Below are 20,274 nucleotides of genomic sequence, written 5' to 3'. Positions count from 1 at the left end.
CTTTGCTAGCCATTCTTATAATGTTGTCTATTCTTTCTATGCTAACAAGGAAGTCATACTACTCATGCTTTAGTTATTTTAAAAAACTATATCAAGAAGTAACTTTGTACACTCAATCTAGTTTCCTTGGTCTATAGTATTAGAGAGATTGCGTGAAAGAGAGGGATTGCATGAATTCATGAGAGGTGCATGTTTGAGGAGTTAAAAAGTGTTTCGAACGAGAGGCTTAAAGAAGCACATAAATACATCATCCTTGATCTCCTAGAATTCTTTGTACATTCCCTACTTTAATGAGAGAGAGATGAGAAAATACTTTTCCAAAGTAGAGACCCACAAGGCGATACAAACTATGTGATAATTTGGGAGAATATATTCATCTATGATATGCAACAACAAGTAAATATGTGTTAAACTCAAGTGAATTCATTCATAGAATTTTAAACTTGTTAAAATGAATAACCAAGGTCTTGGATTTGATTGAAAGTTTGAATGACATTTCATCGTCCATTCCAACCTCTGCACATGTATCTCTCTTATCAACATAACCTTGCACATATATTACTCTTATCAACATAGCATACATGTATGGCACCATTGGATTTTTAATATCACTATCGCCATTGGATTTTTAATATCACTATCACCATACAAAACAGTCACACATGGTCTAAGGAAACATCATGAGGTTTGATATTAAGAACAAGTATCTAGAAACGTATTTTCTTTTAAGATCTAATAAATGGAAACCAAGTAACGATTTTTACAACAATCTCCTATTCCTTACGAAAAAAATGTAGGCAACTTACATAATGCCGTTTCCTCCATCCAAAATAGCAGAAATGATTGGCCACCATATCCACATGCCATTTTTTATCTCTCCAAGTAATTGCCATTTTATGGGAATTTCAAATTGTAATTTTTTCATGAGAGGTAAGAAATAGCACTGTTTGGCTGCCACGTCTCCCTCCACATTTCAGCGCATTTCACGGTAGTTGGAGTAAGGCTGCCATTTTTGGATGTCATGTCTACCAAGTTTGTAAGGAACGACACATTTGGCTAGTGGTTCTCCCTCTACAAGAGCAATCAAAGAAGCGCATGCCATTTCATATGTGAGAAATGACACTTAGAGTAAGGCCACCATTTCCTTTTGCCATTTCTACCTGATTTTGTGGTAGGGTAGGTAGTTGATAGTCAAAATGGGAGGGTTCTCAACAAGGTTCTACTACCTGGAGTCGTGGAATCCAAGCTCTGGCGTCCTTGTGCCCCTTTGGGCATCCCAAAACATGGTCGACCTTGTGGAGCACCGAAGCGGCAATCGGGCCTCCACAAAGTGGCTACTTGTGGTCAATTGAGGCACGCGTGAACAACTCCTTACCTCAAATTTGGGAAGAGTGGGAAATGGAAAGTATGTATTTTAAGAGAGGGATATAGAAAAAATCAGTTATTTCGTGGTGGGAGTTCAACATTGCCACAGCGAGGAAACCATGGCAATGGGTGGTGATGACCTAGGTACATCCAGGCTTGGAGATGATTTGACTATCTATACCGTTCACCATTTTTCCAGGCTCTTTGGAACTTGCTCAACGTTCCTATTTCCCATGCCATTTCCGTAGCTGGCATAGGACCTTGTGGGCACTGCGAGACGAAACACGCAGCAACCCGAGGGTGAACCTTTGCTGGATTTCTGCCGTTTAGGATTTCTCTCTCGCAGAGATTAGGGTTTCTCCATGGCTCTGCATATCGCTTTCCCTCCATCCAATTCAGCCCCTGTGGGCTCTTCTTCATCGGGATCGCAGCCTTGTTCTCCTGCATTTTCCTGCAAGAAGGACCTCAGCCTGAAGAGCTGTGTGCTTCCATCCAGCAGACTTCATCTCAGCCGGAGAAAGGATGTCTCAACCATCGCCAGAGCAGTCGAGCAGGTGGCTACCACAAGCATAGGCGGAGTGGTGGAGGTTACACAGGAGACTTTCTGGCCTGTTGTGGAGGCTGCCGGAGACAAGATTGTGGTCTTGGATTTGTACACACAATGGTAGGGCTCTTTCCCTTCTTTTTTTTTTGGTTAGAGAGAGAGAGAGAGAGAGAGAGAGAGAGAGAGAGAGAGAGAGAGAGAGAGAGGGATGACAGTTGAAACCACACATCATATGAAATAAGGGGCTAAATGCCATGGCAATTCCATTCACAAGACTATGAGAGTTATGGTCTGGACCGGGCTGCTATTTTGCAGACGTGGACTAGATCTCCCCCATATAAGCTCTCTGGTGATTTTAATTGCTGTAGCTGGTGGCAAGGTGGAAGTGAGGGTGATGGTGGAGAGATTGACACAATGAGCTAGGAGTAAAAAGTAGGTAGCAAAATCCCAAACAGAAAAACCAATATTCAAGTGGTGAAGGCAGCCAATGGAGGCTAAATATGACACCTACCGCATAGAGAGTGTGGCTGCAGAAAATGTAGTGGAGAACCGAAAAAAACCTCGAAAAAACCATGTTCAGTGCTAGTGCTGCCATTTGGCAACTACACTGAAATATAAGCATAGGCCAGCAGGGGGGGAGATTTACCCTCTAAATAAGACCCTGCCCCTCCATTTGTCATTCAGTCCCCCAGCACTCATGCAACAGACTTCAGCACCAGATTGCAATCCAGATTTAGCCCAAGAACCAATGGCGAATCGGAGATCTCTAAGAGCCTTCCAAAGCAATGAAGATACTGGCAATATGGACAAACAATCAATTTGCTCTGTTCCCCACAAAGAGGCAGTTGTTTCAAGAATCCAGCCTTTATATTCAACATGCTGAAATCCGTATAAACACAGCAGGGTGGGGATTTGCACCCAGGGGGGTGCAGTGCAGTGTTGAGTTTGCCATTTCATTTCATCTATGCTTCCTTGTGCAATTACATGGCTAATCACTTCTCTTAATGCATCTGACATATGAAGCCCATATATTGACTAATGACTGAAAGAGTGCACAGAGCGGAAGCAAAGTGGCACTAGAATGTGCTGAACAGAGAGTGCAAGAGAGAGAGAGATATGGAGCAAACTATGCTGAATATACTGAACCAAAACAGTCCCAAGCAAGAGACAGTGACAGTCTCATAAGTGAGGGAGCAAACAAGTACAAGACTCTATGAAAAATGAGAGGCCAGCACCCACTATTTATAGTGGGGAAGAGCTGGCCGACTAGAGCATAGAAACAGGCCAACTGGAGCTGTTGGACATGGCTCCCTAGAAAAATGCCAGAATGGCTGGGAAAAATCCCAGAAAAATACTAAAAAAGGGGTGGCCAGCCCACAAGCAAGGGCCATGCAAAAGGGGACCAAATGGGCACCATACAGAGCAGAAACTGGGGATGAAAGTGCTAACACCCCCTCTCAGCACCAGATGCTGAACAAACTCCGAGAATCCGAAGATGAGGAGCCAAGGAAGCCTGAGAAACCGGCTTGGTGAACAAATCTGCAGCATTCTCCGCGGAAGGACAATACTCCAAACGCAAATCTCCAGCAAGAACCCGTTCACGAACATAGTGATACTGAATCTCAATGTGTTTCGTACGAGCATGAAACACAGGGTTCTTGGCGATGGCGATGCAACTCTGATTGTCACACCAAAGAAGAGTAGATCCGGTAGGAGGACAGCCAAGCTCCTCCAATAATCTCCGCAACCATATCGCCTCACATGCAGCATAGCAAACTGCACGGTACTCCGCCTCGGTAGAGGAAAGCGCCACAGTAGGCTGCTTTTTACTGCTCCAAGAAATGGCTCCAGACCCAAGTGAAAAAACACAACCAGTGGTCGAGCGCCGTGTATCTGGATCTCCAGCCCAGTCTGAGTCAGACCATCCAACAAGAGTGCGTCCTTGGCCATAAAAGATGCCAAAATCCAGAGTGCCACGTAAGTACCGAAGAACTCTGAGAGCACACCGCCAATGCTGCTGACGGGGTTTGGATGAGAAGGAACTCAATAAACTGACTGCGAAGCATATGTCCAATCGGGAGTAGGTCAACCATACCAAACAACCGACGAGAACCCGATACTGTCCCTGATCAGTCCCTGGAGAAGCATCAAGTGAAGAAAGCTTCTCACCAATATCCAAAGGAGAAGATACTGGTTTGCACCCAGTCATCTGAAATCTGTCGAGAATCTCCCGAGTGTACTTCTGCTGAGAGAAGAAAATGCCCTTCGAGGTCTGCCAAATCTCAAAGCCAAGAAAATAGTGCAAGAGGCCCAGATCCGTCATCTCAAACTCTGTCTCCAAAGCATCCATAACAGAACGGATCCGCACAGAATAAGAACCTGTAAAGATGAGGTCATCAACATAGACCACAATGATAACAATCAACCCCCTCTCAAGGAGGATATAAAGGTTCGAATCTGCATGAGAACGGCGCAGGCCGAGCTTCTGAAAGAACTCATCAATCCGCTGGTACCAAGCCCGCGGAGCCTGCTTTAGACCATATAAAGCCTTCTTCAGCCGGTACACATGATCCTGTTTGCCCGGAACAACAAATCCTGGCGGCTGATCAACATAAACCTCCTGTGTAAGCTCTCCATTCAAGAAAGCCGACTTGACGTCCATCTGGAAAACGGGCCATCTATGATGTCCTGCAAGTGCAAGAACGGTACGAATAGTAGTCATCCGGGCCGTTGGAGCGAAGGTCTCATCGAAGTCGACACCAGGGCGCTGAGCATAACCCTTGGCAACCAACCTCGCCTTGTGCTTGTCCAAGCTGCCATCAGCTCGGAACTTTGATTTGAAAATCCAACGCACACCAATCACCTTACGCTGCAGAGGCCGAGGCACCAAAATCCAAGTGCCATTCCGTTCGATAGCATCCAGCTCTGTCTGCATAGCATGACGCCAAGACTCATGTGAAAGAGCCTCGTCTACAGAAGTGGGATCAGAAGGACCATTAATGATTGTAGACATAAGAGCATAATTAACAAACATGTTGCCCTCATGAATTTGTTTCCCTAAAACTCTGGAAGAACGCCGAAGAGAACCAGGCGGAGGAGCAGAAGGAAGCTCACGTAACCCAGAGTCACGAACTGTCTGATAATACCAACCAGGTACAGATCTGCTCGAACTCGCCGGAGGAGGAGCAGGGTCATCATCATCTGACTGAGAATCCTCAGCTGAAGGTGTAACAGTAACAGCGGGAGCAGGAGGAGGAGTAGGAGGAGGAGAAGGAGGTGCAGGAAGAAGAAGCTCACCACCCCCCTCTGAAGATGTAGGAGTCTCGTCGAACACCACATCACGGCTCACAACAACTTTACCGGCTTGAGGATCATAAAGACGATATGCCTTGGACACAGTGCTGTATCCGAGAAAAGTCATGCGCTGAGACTTCGAGTCCAACTTGGAGCGGTGCTCCTTAGGCACATGAACATACGCCGTACATCCAAATATCCGGAAATGAACAACGGAGGGCTTCTCACCATGGAAAGCCTCATATGGAGTTTTGTCGGGAAGAGCAGCAGTAGGAGACCTATTCTGAATGTAGACAGCAGTGGAAGCCGCCTCAGCCCAGAAACGTCGAGGTAATGAAGAATGCTCAAGCATAGCACGGGCCATCTCCATAATGGTCCTATTCTTCCTCTCGGCAACTCCATTCTGAGATGGAGTATATGCTGTAGTAAGCTGTCTCCGAATGCCATGTGTCTTGCAATATTGCTGAAACTCCTGGGATGTAAACTAACCCCCTCCATCGGTCCTGAGAGCCTTGACCGAGTGACCGGTCTCTTTTTCCACCTCGGCTTTCCAATCACAGAAGTGATGAAAAGTCTCATCCTTGGTCTTCAGAAAGAAAACCCAAGTATATCTGGTAAAATCATCCACCATCACGAGCATGTACAACGCCTTACTCAAAGACGCGGTACTCATAGGACCACATAAGTCTGCATGAATGAGAGCAAGTGATGTCGAAGATCTGTGTGTCGCCTCCTTCGGAAAGGCGGCTCGGTGCTGCTTCCCCTGTAAACAAGAGGAACAAGGAGAAGACGGAGCCTTGATGGTTGGTAATCCATCAACCAACCCATCCTTCGAAGCTCGCTGCAGAAGCTGATAGCTCAAATGGCCAAACCGAGCATGCCAAAGAGCAGAAGAAGCACCAGAGGAAAGCAGAGCGGTCAGTTTGTAGAGACCACTATCTTGGACTCCCTGAGCCAAGATGCTACCAGTCGCTTTATCACGAATGGTAATCTCATAACGAGAAAAGATCACCTCCGCACCCTGAGCTGTAAGAGCACTCACTGACAAAAGGTTAAAAGCCAAATCTGGAATATACAGAACGTCAGAGAAGTACCTCTTGTCCTCTTCAGAACGGAAGATGGGGATAGTGCCATGACCATGCACTGGCACAGAAGAAGAATCACCCAGAGTGATCTCGCCTGATCTGGCAGTGAAGTCCTCGAACCAATCTCGATGGGGTGTCATATGAGCAGTAGCACCGCTATCAACAATCCAAGACCGTGACTGAGAAGTCACAAGAGCAAGTATACGCCGAGTACCTGCTAAGAGAAGAATTCCATCATCCTTCTTGGGTTGAGACACCGCCGTTGAGGAAGAGTTCTTTGCTGCTTCATCACGCTTCTTCTTGTGACATTGGGGTGACTTGTGACCCTTCTTGCCACAATAATGACATTCAATGTCCTTATTCTTTGAAGATTTGTTGTCTTTATCCTTATCGGAATCCTTGGAGTTCTTGTCAGAACCCCCTTTACCTTTCTTTTGTTGAGACTTCCCTTTATCTCGTGCTGCCAAAGCTCCATCAGCGCCACCGGAGGTGCCAGTCCGCTCCTCAAAGCGAGACTCTATCTGCATAATGGAGGGGAGAACTTCCTCCCAAGTAACTGGAACAGGACGAGGAGAAGAAACAAGAGACTGAAAGTATGCATCAAACCTCTCTGGAAGTTTGGAGAGCAGCCGAATAGCCATATCCTCTGTGGAGATGTCCTTGCCACAAACAGCAAGCTCGTCCCGGAGATCTTTCATCTTCGAGATGAAAGCAGATAAAGATGGAAACGCAGAAACTGATAAGTTCATAAGTTGCTTTTCCAATGCCAAAATCCGACCCGGAGACTTAATCTCATAGAGATCTGCAAAAGCCTTCCAAACTTCATGTGCAGCATCAGCTGTACGCACATGAGAGAGAACAGCATCCTGACAGTTCAACATCAGGAAGGAGTAAACACGTCGATCATTCGACTGCCAAATATCAATCTGTGCCTGAGTCACACCACCGGAAGAAAGGGTGGGAGGGGTGGCATTGGCTGGTGTAACAAGCCAATCCCAGAGATCCACGCCACGCAAGGCAGATTTCACCTTCACCTTCCAAAGGGTGTAGTTGGAACCATCCAACTTGGCAGACTCAGCAAACATATGAAGAGAAGTGGGAGCAGCCATCACAAGAGCTTGGGCTCAATCTCAAGAAATGCACAATCTCTGAAGAAAAGGTGTCCTCCACAGGTACCAAGAGTGCCACCAAAGCCTGCAACACCACAAGCCCCCTCTGCAAAGGGAAAGGACCACTGGAGAGGAAAACGCAGCAATGAACAAGTGCTGTTCTGTAGAAAACAGGCCGCCTGCAGTCCAATCTCCAAGTGGGCAATGAAACGCTGATCTCCAAGAGCCAGACGGCTGAATCGGTGAAGCCAATCTGAAGAAAAACTGACCAGCAGAGTGCTGTCCAGAAAACGCAGCAGCAAAGGCTATGGATCTGGAAGAAAACGCAGAGGAGAAGGTGCTGAAAACAGGGCTGAATCTGGGGCAGCAGAAAGGTTGCTAAACCTAGAGCGATGATACCATGAAAGAGTGCACAGAGCGGAAGCAAAGTGGCACTAGAATGTGCTGAACAGAGAGTGCAAGAGAGAGAGAGATATGGAGCAAACTATGCTGAATATACTGAACCAAAACAGTCCCAAGCAAGAGACAGTGACAGTCTCATAAGTGAGGGAGCAAACAAGTACAAGACTCTATGAAAAATGAGAGGCCAGCACCCACTATTTATAGTGGGGAAGAGCTGGCCGACTAGAGCATAGAAACAGGCCAACTGGAGCTGTTGGACATGGCTCCCTAGAAAAATGCCAGAATGGCTGGGAAAAATCCCAGAAAAATACTAAAAAAGGGGTGGCCAGCCCACAAGCAAGGGCCATGCAAAAGGGGACCAAATGGGCACCATACAGAGCAGAAACTGGGGATGAAAGTGCTAACAATGACTTCATCACTTGATGTAAAAAAAGGAGATGAAATATGGTCAAAAACGAGTTATTGTAACAAGTTCCTAGGTTTAGGGTACGTGAAGGGACCGACATGAGCATAATCAAGCAAGAGTTTGATGACTACCTAAGATCGCACGGGCTATAGGTACTTGCAACTAAATGGAACTACCGGTTGGAGGTAGATAGAGTGGCCACATCAATAAGGATGGGAGAAGATGACAGTCAATGGTGTATTCTAAAACTAGTTAACGTTGGTTCACTAATTAGTGACCGAACGTACAACCATGAGCTTTGTAAGCTTTAACCACTACAAGTCAACGTGCTATCCCCAAATAATACTGTACATATGCACTGTACGCCTTATAATGCTTGTGGGCACTTGCCAGCCGTGAAAACTCCTACCATGGTGCTACATACACAGGTAGCCTGTGATGTATCCTTACCCCATCTGCTGTGGCAGCCTGATGACCCGTCCATGAATTGGAGATTTTCCCCCATTTGTGCATCTTTCCCCTCCCAGTCCTTTGACTTGGGCTCATGTTCGGCTGCCAAAGGCTGCAGACATGTTGTAAAACCTGCCCAAATCCTCTTTGACGATGCAGTGCATCCTGAATTCTGGTCACATGTGCTGTCTACACTCTGCTCCTCTTTAGGTTCTACGTGCATTTCTGCATGTCCCTACAATCAATGGCCTTGTCACTTTCTTGAATAGGCTGACAATGGCGTCTCTCTCTCTCTCTCTCTCTCTCTCTCTCTCTCTCTCTCCCCCCCCCCCCCCCCAGACCACCTTGTAGAGTGCCCCTGTAGACTTGGCACATGCATCAAAGGGCTGACAATGGCGTCTCTCTCTCTCTCTCTCTCTCTCTCTCTCCCCCCCCCAGACCACCTTGTAGAGTGCCCCTGTAGACTTGGCACATGCATCAAAGGGCTGATGTATGAGGCATCCCCTCCTGCTTATCTTCAATCTGTGTTGGTGCCATCCACACACTTCAATGCACGAGTGGCTAAAGAAGGGAATAGAACGATCACAGGCTGCTTGAGATGGAGTCCTGATGGCCGAAGAACAAGCATTGACCAAAGTGATTTGAACAACTAGCAAAAATTTATCTTGAGTTTGACTGCTGGCCATGCACACTACATTTCAGCACATCGAATGGCAAAACGTTGTGATTTCCATCTGACCATCACATTGTGGATGAAATGTAGTAGAAAACAACGTTGTTTCACTGCGGAATTATGCAAGAATAAGATGATTTTATGAATGAGACTGAAGGGCGCCTTATATAGGACCCTTGCTGCAAGTTGGCCATCTACTTATGCTGTCGGCCTGTTTATCTTAGCCCACGACATGCTGAAACCGCTATTTTATGCAAGTGCTTTCCATGCGGTTTCAGCACATTGAATGGCAAAACGTTGTGATTTCCATCTGACCGTCACATTGTGGATGAAATGTAGTAGAAAACAACGTTGTTTCACTGCTGAATTATGCAAGAATAAGATGATTTTATGAATGAGACTGAAGGGTGCCTTATATAGGACCCTTGCTGCAGGTTGGCCATCTACTTATGCTGTCGGCCTGTTTATCTTAGCCCACGACATGCTGAAACCGCTATTTTATGCAAGTGCTTTCCATGCGGGTGTTTGTCTGCTGGTCAACTGGCCTCTTCATGGCTGGCCATGCTGGCCGACTGGGCCTAAGGCCCATGGCTGGCCCTTTGTGGCTCTTGGTGGCTCTTATGGGAGCCTATCTAAGGCTGGCCCTAAGGCTAAGGCTAAAGCCTTTGCTCTACATGCTTGCTACTCTCATCTACCCTAGGATGACCTTAATGCTCTATTATCCAAGTGGGTTAAGTGACACATACGGACACCTAAGGCTTCAGATGTGACCTTATGTAGCCTGTGCCTGACATGTCCCTAGACTGGGGTTCACAAGGGGTCATGGCACACGACAAATAAATCGCTAAAAGGTTCTATTGATGTAAAAATGTAGCACTGATGATGAGTCAGTGTGTCACATAGCACCTCAGTGCATGGGTGCACGTGACACAAACTTATGCAAAGTATGCAACACAGTCATCGATTGGCTTTTTGATATCAGGGGTTGGAGAAGCACTTCCAATAACAGATGCACTTTTCTAGACAGCAACATCCGTGTATCGCATCTACACCTATTGCATCGAAGTTGTCTAGGTGACTAGCAAAGTAGGGACATGATGGGGGATGGTATGCCAGGATACTTGATGGTTCCCCTCTCATGGGCTTCGCCCTTGGATGCACCACTATACCCCTTATTAGGCAAGTTATAACCAGCTCAGTTGTGATGAGCTCCTTTGATTACAGACTCATGGCACATGGGTGGATCGACTGCAGCATTCCACGAAGTTGCAGTTCTATCAGGATCAATTTTTTGTGAGTCCACATGCCATGTGGATAGTTTTTGTGGGTTCACATGCCATGTGGATGGACATGCTTAATCCCAGGCTAATCCCTGATTTGGGCAGCAGATAAACATACTTTTAGACATGATTAGGGTCTTGTCAGGCACCGGAACCGATCCACGTGGGTCATCTGGGTGTGGAGAGCCTCTTACTGTTGGTGGTCAGCAGCTTTTAGCAATATTTGTCCAAGGGACTTGGCCGACCAGCAGTCAGCCAGGTCATTATTTGTTCCAAGGCCTATAAAAAGGCAAGGCAAAGTTTCAGTCTTGCTATCTCACTCCCTCTTGGAGATATGTCTAGAATTGGACCCTAGAAGTCTAGATTAGGATTTTGGGGCTGCCTTGGCAGCCAACAACTTGTACCCTTTTGTACATCTATGAATATACTCAAAATACAGCCATCTCTCACACGCGAGGAGAGAAGGCAAGAAGGCCTTCTATCGAGATGGTCGGGTCATCATTGATGGCCGGCCCATGGATTAGCGGTTTGGGGCCTATGGGACACAGACCAGGCAACTGACAGAGATACACATGGCAGTATGGAACCGTAATGGTTCACTATGGGTGCAGCCTGGACGACTGGAGCATGTTATGATGGGGAGAGACATCATACTTTTGACAGAGACACATCAGAGCCCAGAGAGAGGGCTACCTCGAGTAGAGGGATTCCAGTGGGAGTCAGCATACAGGAGGACCACACGCCAGGGTACCTCGAGAGGGTCGGGGGGAGTAGCAGTCCTATTTAGACGGGAGCTACAGGGGAGACTGAGAGTGGTAGCACAGGATCCAGAGGCCAGATACATGTTATTTCTTACGGGCGACTTCAATGCCCACACATAGAGCAGACAGTGTGAGGTGTATGACTATGATGACATGGAGATCCTCCACCCTGTGGATCCAGAGGAGATAGGGGCTAGTCGGGCATCAGAGGACACTGGGCCAGACAGAGGACATTATGGGGACCACTTACTAGAGTTGGGAGCCAGGCATCGTCTCGTTATTTATAACGGGATGTTACAGTGGCCGGGATCAGGAGGGCTGACATGCTTCCCACATGGGGGTCATACACGGACCGGAGGCACGGTGGTAGACTACATTATGGGGTCTGTGGAGGCATCACAGCTTGTCACCTCATTCTCCATTCCACCTCGTCCTATTGGGGCAGATCATACATACTTGGCATTTTCACTAGCCGGATCACCAGTATCACCAGTCCCCCACATACCAACGCCACACACTACCATCTACTTCACACATGACATGGCAGACATATACACTGGCAGAGTAGAGGATGGACTCCTACTCATGGATCCCCTGGCACCTATGGATACCATTACAGCCCAGCTGGCATCACTCCTACACACGGCTGCATTACAGAGCTTCCCACATCGTGTACACTCAAGAGAGCCTGCGAGACCTGGGACTGTGCCCCAGAACAGATGGTATGATGACGAGTGCAGAGCCCTATACTCACGGCTCCGCATACAGGGAGCCTTGGGAGCCATCACAGAGCAGGAGTCGAGGAGAGAGATGAGGAGACTTACTCGCCGCAAAAGGCGGGCCTTCGCAGAGATACAGGAGCTAGAGATCTTTCATTTCTTCATGAGTAGAGATAGCCCTGTCTCATGGCGGTACTTCAGAGAGCCCCGGACCCCGACACCTATTGCAGACCCACAGACATGGCACACATATGCAGAGGGTCTATACCATGCCCCACAGCAGCCACCTATACCTCAGCCACAGGAGCCTCGACCTACCACATCTAGCTTCTTTACCCACTCGATGGTAAAGGAAGCTATCCGCCGCCTACAGCATGGACGGGCCGTCGACCATATGGGCCTGCAAGGTGAGCATCTCATATATGCAGTAGATTCTTTAGCTCCTTTTCTTGCACACTTGTTTAACAGGGCACTAGCAGAGGGTTTGCTTGCGGAGTGGACGATGCACACCATTGTGCCGATTCACAAAACAGGAGATATGCTCGATTCGAGCAACTACAGGACGGTTATGGTTGGCCACGTGCTGGCCAACCATAGAGTTTGGCCACGTGCTGGCCAAACTCTATGGTGCAGTGCTGGAGCAAGAGCTTCGCTTATATGCTGAGCGAGCAGGTTTACGCTCATCAGGACAGGCAGGCTTCAGGAGAGCTTTCTCTACCACTGACCATGTATTCACTTTGAGATGTATGATTGATCAGGCCAGAGTGAGGAAGAGAAAGCTCTATTGCTGCTTTGTGGATTTCCGCAAGGCATTTGACACAGTACCACGAGAGAGGCTCTTTCAGCACCTACAGTCTCTTGGCATACCAGCAGATATGACATGGGGCATCTATGCATTATATGAGCAGGTTTTTGGGCGAGTCAGATGTCCAGGAGGTATGTCCGAGACTATTGCTAGCACCATTGGTGTGAAGCAAGGATGCCCACTTTCCCCCACGCTATTTGGGTTATACATTGGTGAGGTGGTTGACTTCATTACACGGGGAGGCGGAGATGGAGTTGATTTAGCAGGTACCTCAGTACATATTATGCTCTATGCTGATGATATTGTATTAGTGTCTGAGTCTCCAGATGGTCTACAGCAGCATCTACATGCACTCGATGATTTCTGCACACAGAGGGGTCTTACTGTGAACCTTGGGAAAACCAAGGTTATGGTCTTTCATACATCGAGACAGGGCAGGAGTCAGCTGACATTCACTCTCGCAGGATGCCAGGTGGAGGTGGTGACATCATACGTGTACCTAGGGGTTACCTTCTCTGCAGCAGCCACACGCTTCACCATGGGTTCAGCAGCCAGAGCTAGATTGACACGGGGATATGCAGCATTGGCTATGCTAGAGAGACAGTGCCACCAGGCGCATTTTCAGGAGCCCCGGACGAAGGGGTGGCTATTTGACACATTAGTCACACTGGCATTGATGTATGGAGCAGCGGTTTGGGCGCCAGGCCTTGCTACCCATTGGTGGACACAGATAGAGAGACCACAGGCCCTCATGATGGCACGCATGATACGCAGCAAACCGTCAGTACCTCATGACATTATCCGAGCAGAGTTTGCTGCGCCTCCTGTGATGGTAGAGGCCATATTTCAGACTATATGCCTGCTAGACAGATTCAGAGAGATGCCACAGGACAGATTGTCATACAGAGCTTTTGAGGCATCTAGACAGCTGGCTGAGGCAGGAGACAGAGGATCATGGTATGCACAGGTCACACATTGGTTCTCACAGCATGGCCTAGACATGGATCATCTACCACCATTCCAGTATGACAGGAATGCACCACATATCCGTCTCTCTCATAGTGAGAGGAACAGAGTATTGAGACAGGATCTATGGCAGCTCTATACACGAGAGACATGGATATCGCCTACACAGCCTCTTCCACCGAAGATGCTATACTACAGAGATCACTTCATGAGTATCACTGATGATGGATTTATAGAGAGGCCTAGATACATGGAGGGCTTTTTACCACACGGCTCCCGAGTGGCTATTGGTCAGCTCAGAGTTTCATCACACCGATTGGAGATTGAGACTGGCAGAGCAGCACGGATCCCCCGAGAGGAGAGGGTATGCAGATTGTGCAGAGAGGAGGTGGAGAGTGAGGAGCATTATGTATGCAGATGCAGAGCATATACAGCCATCAGAGAGAGATATCCCATTTTATTCAGAGAGCCACATTCCCTACGCCAGATCTTTGAGGCAGAAGACCAGCGCATACTGGGGAGATACATTCTAGACATACAGCGCCACAGAGAGACATTATTACAGGCTCAGACAGCTCCAGAGGGGGGGCGACAGACACAGATTACTACATTTTTTCAGAGATCCATCCCCCTCCCAGCCCCTACACGGCAGGGAATTACTCTCCAGAGAGCAGAGACACTTAGAGCTCGCAGGAGACAGAGGACACCTGGCTTTCGGACACCACGCCTATACCAGAGAGAGATGACAGAGATCAGAGCTCAGTTTCACAGAGAGGGTGCGGAGCGACTAGCTCGCTTCAGAGCACACCCAGGCATGTTCTTCAGGGAGCTGTGGACACCCCCTTCACTGATGTATACCATTTTATACCCCCAGTATGGTACAGGATGGAGCTAGCTAGGTTGCATATCACGATTGTATACTCCATGCATATAGCTTTGCATTCTCCTAGTAGTAGAGCTCCATCCCCTGCACACCCAGATTCAGCTTTTTTTTGTTCAGTACTTTTTCATTTTGTTGGGATGACAGAGGATACCCCATACAGGTACTCCGATTTGTCTCATAGGCCGAGTTCGGTCTTCTGGAAGACGTTAATAAAATCTTTCTTTCTCTCTCTCTCTCTCTCTCTCTCTCTCTATACATATCTAATCACATTAAGCACATGGTGATTTTACCATTGTAACATGTAACTCTCATGAGTCATGAGAGCTTTGAAGTTAGTTTCTTTTTGATCCCACATGCACTTTTCTTTAACCGATACCCCGAAGTGGATTGTAACCAAAGATGTATTCTGATCTGTCCTATAGGTCAGCTTTGGCCTCGACAGGACGTTAATATATCTTTCTTTCTTTCTTTCTTTCTCTCTCTCTCTCTCTTAATCTATCTATGCTGTTGGTTCTTGCATCAGGTGTTCCTATGCAGTGCTTAGGGCTGAAAGAAGACTACCTAGAGCTTCCGCACGTCACATTGGTATCAAAGCTTCAGGCTGATTTTGAGATATTGTTGCTGCCCATGACCCACCCACCCTTACTTTATTGCGCTGGATGAAACCATCGCCCATGTCTCAACAAGGCTAAGTGTTGTTGGTGTCCCAGTCTCCAGAAGAAGTGCACAGGTCCAAGGAGAGAAACGCAGCATGTGTCAAGACCCCCAGAATCCGGTGGGTGTCAGGCAAACTTAAGGGAAGGGTTTCTGGGGAGTTGGTAGTCAGTCGGGGTTGCCCCATAAGCTTTTATGGAGCACTCCAAGGGATGTTCATTCATTCAAGGGGTGGAGCTAAGAGTGCTAGGATAAGTTTCAAGAAGAAGGATTCATGTTTGTGCTCAGGGACAGGGCAAGAAGGGAGACAAAGTGGAATAGATGCAGAGATCTCTACATCAGATTTGGAATGGATTCAAAGATAGAAGGCAAGGTTTTCAGCAAAAAGGTTGTAGGATGACAAGTATGGGAGACCGTATGTGGAGATAGGGGATGATGACAGTCATTCAGCGTCAAAGATTGGAATCCTGTTAGCAAGTTTAGTAGAAGGGGATGTCATGTGCATGAACATGGACATGGACATGCCTAATCCTAGGCTAATCCCTGATTTGGTAGCAGATAAACACAGTTTTAGACTGTCACATGCACTCTGCACTATAGTGCATGGCGACAAACTGGCTCATCATCATCAGTGCAACATTGTACAGTATTAGTATTAGTACCATTCAGGATGATATTTGTCGTACGTCCTCAGTCTAGGATAAGTCAAGCACGAGCTACGTAGGTCATTCTCAACCATAGCAAGTCAGTCAGTCAGTCTAAGTCCCTTAATCCGCTTAAAGAGACACATTCATGCATATACAGTCAGTAGAAACCTTAGGGTTTGCATCAGAAAGCATTCTGCATATTGCACATCATTCATCCATTGCATCTAGACCATGGCAAGCACCCCAAATATCATCTAGTATTTATCAAGATATTTACTAGGATTTTTTTGGTATTTTTTCCATTATTTTCAGCATTTTACACATCATTTAGGCATTTATGATGGACATGAGCAGTCGGCCAGCTCAGTAGCCAGCCGATTGGCTCATGGTGTCCATATAAATAGAGTTCTTGCATATTCAGCCATTCATTCATCATATTCAGCAAAGGAGCATTCAAGCGCTTGGCATCCTCAGCACCAGGAGCATAAGCGATTGCAGTTTCAGCCATATTCTCTCAGCGTTTTTCTCCTTTAGTAATAGGCGCATCAACGCATGAGCATTCAGCCATCTTGTATCAGCAAAACGCATCAGTTCAGCATTCAGCCTATAGTCCACCTTGCGTTTTCTGCATCCATACAGTTTTCAGCATTCATCATCTCATTGTTTTGCTCCAGCCACTTGGTGAAGGTAAAACGCAGCATTCATAAGCATTTTCAGCATTCATATTCAGTCTAGAACAGTCCCAAACAGCCTCCCTCTCAGCCACAGCTTTGCATCCCCTTCTCATTCCATTTGGGAAGAGTGCAAAGGCTCGAGATTGGACATCTTTGGTGCTTCTACAGCAGTGTACAGTTTAGCCCAACACTTGGTCGTCAGAGGTCTTGCGTTTGGCTTATCGTCAGTCACACCGTCAGTCCATAGTTGTCATGGTATGAAAATACGATACCGTACGGGAATTTTTGGTACGATATGAAATTTTCGGATACCGTACGATAAAATATGGTTTTTATTTTTTACACTCACAACCTATGGAGCTTCAAGCTTGAATGTGAGGGAAGGTTGGGAGGGGAGGAGTCTACAGTGCTTGAGGAACCAGAACATGGATATGTGTCTCTCCCAATTGGATCTCCCGATTGTCTCTAAAAAAGAACCTGGATGGGTAATGCAATACCAAAGGTCTCCGAGTTTAGCGTTTATGACCAAGGTACCGTCCTTGCACAAATATGAGCAGTGCATCTAGGGTGATAGGTTTAGGGACTCCTCTCTAGATCAAAATGGCCGTGTCCAAATCTTCTCCCTCTTACATAACTTGAGAATCTAACTGTCTAGCCTACCTATACTAGGGATCTCCAAGTGATGTAGCAAGATTCTCTCATCCTACCAATCAAGTGTACACTACCAGTCTACCTCGTTAGATTTTTTAGGTCTCTCAACAACCCCATATGGAATATTGAGTGGACATGAAAGTTGCGAAGTATTGCGAGCATTTGGGATCTTCATTAAGCAGGGTTTCTATATTTTTTTAAAGCATTTGGATTTTTTTTTTTGGGGGGGGGGGGGGGGGGGAACTCGTACCGTACGATACCGTACGAACCCATTCGTACCGGTACGAGAAACAACTATGCGTCAGTCTCTTTAAAGATAATAAAGCAAATACTATCTCGGTAACGGGATAGGGGGCCCTTCAGTGGGTAATTCGGGACCCCATACGGTGTACAGTTCTCATCTCTCTCTCTCTCATATCTCTTTAAAGTTTGAAGTCTTAAAGTGGATTGCTAAACTCGCGAAACTCAGGATACAGAAGACGGTGTGAGCATTTGTGTGACAGGATCCTTCAATACGAATACTTCCGCTGCATGTTACATAGACATGATTAGGGTCTTGTTAGGCACCGGAATCGATCCACGTGGATAGGTATGAAGTCGGCCAGGTGTGGAGAGCCTTTTACTTTTGGTCAATATCTTTTAGCAATATTTGTCCAAGAGACCTAGCTGACTAGCAATTGGCCAGGTCATTATGTGTTCCAAGGCCTATAAAAAGGCAAGGCCAAGTTTGAGTCTTGCTATCTTACTCCCTTTTGGAGATAGGTCTAGAATAGGACCCTAGAGGTCTAGATTAGGATTTTGGGGCTGCTAAGGCAGTCTTTTGTACATCTATGAATATACTGAAAATACAGCCTTTTGTACATCTATGAATATACTGAAAATACGGCCATCTCTCTCTCTCTCTCTGTCTATGCTGGTGGTTCTTGCATCAGGTGTTTCTATGCAGTGCTTAGGGCTGAAAGAAGACTACCCAGAGCTTCCACACATCACACAATTGGATGGATCCGAGTCTCGCCACAGTGCTTGAGGATAAAGATTGGTAGAGCAAAGGGCATTGCAGGGGAGGACATGATTTGTAGACTCATCTCTCTAGACGTCAAGATGGAGGAGCACTGCTTTTTAGATGTCAAGTTTACTATGAGGTATGAGGGAGGTTTCACTCTCTTCAGAGATGGTTTTGTTCCATTGTTTGGATCATCAATTTTTGGAACCTGCATTGCTTAGGACTCTTATCTAATGGAGAGGCATCGGGATTCGGCATAGAGGCCACCTATGTAGAGAGGCCCAGATTGAGGCTCCAAACACCTTGCAGCCACCTGTCGCCAGCTTTTTTCACTTGATCTAGGATGGAGGCACATAGCCAAGATCATGAGGCTCCCTAGATTCTGATGATCTAACCAGACAGACTAGGTAATGCATGGTAATGGTACTAAAGCCACCTTGTTATGTACTTGACTCTAATCCTAGGGATTAGTGACCTAATTTGGTTGGGTTAGGGCCTAGGGGGCCCTTAGATTAGGGGAATTGATATAGGTGGCTAAGGTTCATGATTAATACATCCATGAATAGTGGCTATTTATGACTGGATGGCTATTTTTAGCAGCAGTAGCCACTATGAAAGTGAGCTATGGGTTATTACCATGATGGACTGACAGTTGATCGGTGTGCCTACGCCCTGAAAAAAGGGGTGTTAGAAGTGTGACTATGATCCTTTTGTCTGCAAAATTCTGAGTTTGTCTCTATGTCGCTGTTGTAGCCATGTTGAATATCGGACCACAGGACTTTTGATCTTCTCACTCGATGACTGGCTGGAGACTACAAAAGCAATTGAATCTCTCTTGAATATCATAGTATGCTGTGGCTTTCTCCTCCATCTCTTTCCTTACGCATTTCACAGGAATATCTGTGACTCCTGGTTCTGGTGTCAACCCTACCGTTCATGTGGTATCCCAATCAAGGGCTTGATAAGTGGCATCATTGTCACCCTCTTGTGGCGGAGCTGCTTTATGGCGCTGGACTGTGTCCCTGATCTGGAGTTGGCAAGAAGAGGGTTCAGATTTCCAGGTCAGGGTGTCTAGCTCTCTAAAGAACTGTTGACAACATTTTACGGATTGTTTGACAGGTGCGGACCTTGCAAGATAATGTACCCTAAGATAGTGGAGTTGTCAGGAAAATATTCCGATGTGTTATTTTTGAAGCTCGATTGCAACCAAGATAACAAGGTTTGTGTGTTCATAAGTCTTGTGAGCTTATTATCTGGTCTCTTCAAATGATATATTGGAGTGTGGGCAGATAATTTCTTTTGTTTTCATCTTTCTTAGGCATTGGCAAAGAAACTTGGTGTCAAAGTGGTCCCAACATTCAAATTGTTTAAGAACAGACAAGAAATCGCAGAAGTGAAAGGTGCAAAGTTTGATGAGCTTGTACAGAGCATCGAGGAAGCAAGGGCCAGCTAAGTATGGTTTCACCTGTTCTAGTCTCCATTGCTATGGCTTCCTTTGGATGTGGTTGCCCCTGAAGTGAACTTGAGCCATTTGAGAACGTGATAATATATAAAACACTCTGCTTAAAGCTGTAAGAAATGGGAACGTTGTCTCAAGTTCTTGTTTGGATAGTATGCGTTGTTTTCTTTTGTTGTGCCTCTGTAACACGGTGTGCTCGACATGCTTTTGCATCGCAAGATGAGAACTTGACCAGGTTCGTGCAGCCCTTAATTTGTTAGCCTGCCTAATAACAAACAAATGGGGAACTTATTTGCCAAAAAACGAAGTACAATCTCGAATCGTGTGGGCTTGTAATAGTGTACGAGTGTGTGTGCACGATGATGCATCTTGCCATATGCATGGATACTCTTGGTCCAGCACCCAACCTTGTCTAGGTGATGATTATTGTTAGTTTTTTTTTCC

General features: G+C 46.6%; 1 protein-coding gene across 1 annotated transcript; it reads left to right on the top strand.

The window, feature by feature from the left end:
- The first annotated feature begins 1,448 nt into the window (after positions 1-1,448).
- On the top strand, positions 1,449-19,950 carry LOC147603952 (thioredoxin F-type, chloroplastic-like). The gene is made up of 3 exons (XM_086795891.1): positions 1,449-2,029; positions 19,491-19,590; positions 19,690-19,950. The coding sequence occupies exons 1-3, from the start codon at positions 1,728-1,730 to the stop codon at positions 19,822-19,824; spliced, it is 537 nt and encodes a 178-aa protein (XP_086652017.1). The 5' UTR covers positions 1,449-1,727; the 3' UTR covers positions 19,825-19,950.
- The last annotated feature ends 324 nt before the right edge of the window (positions 19,951-20,274 follow it).

This window comes from Cibotium barometz, chromosome 63 (assembly GCF_041138505.1).
Source record: "Cibotium barometz isolate CiBa-2024 chromosome 63, ASM4113850v1, whole genome shotgun sequence".
NCBI classification, from domain to species: Eukaryota; Viridiplantae; Streptophyta; class Polypodiopsida; order Cyatheales; family Cibotiaceae; genus Cibotium; species Cibotium barometz.
Note: the sequence above shows the minus strand (reverse complement) of the source record. Positions and strands in the feature narration are given on the sequence as shown.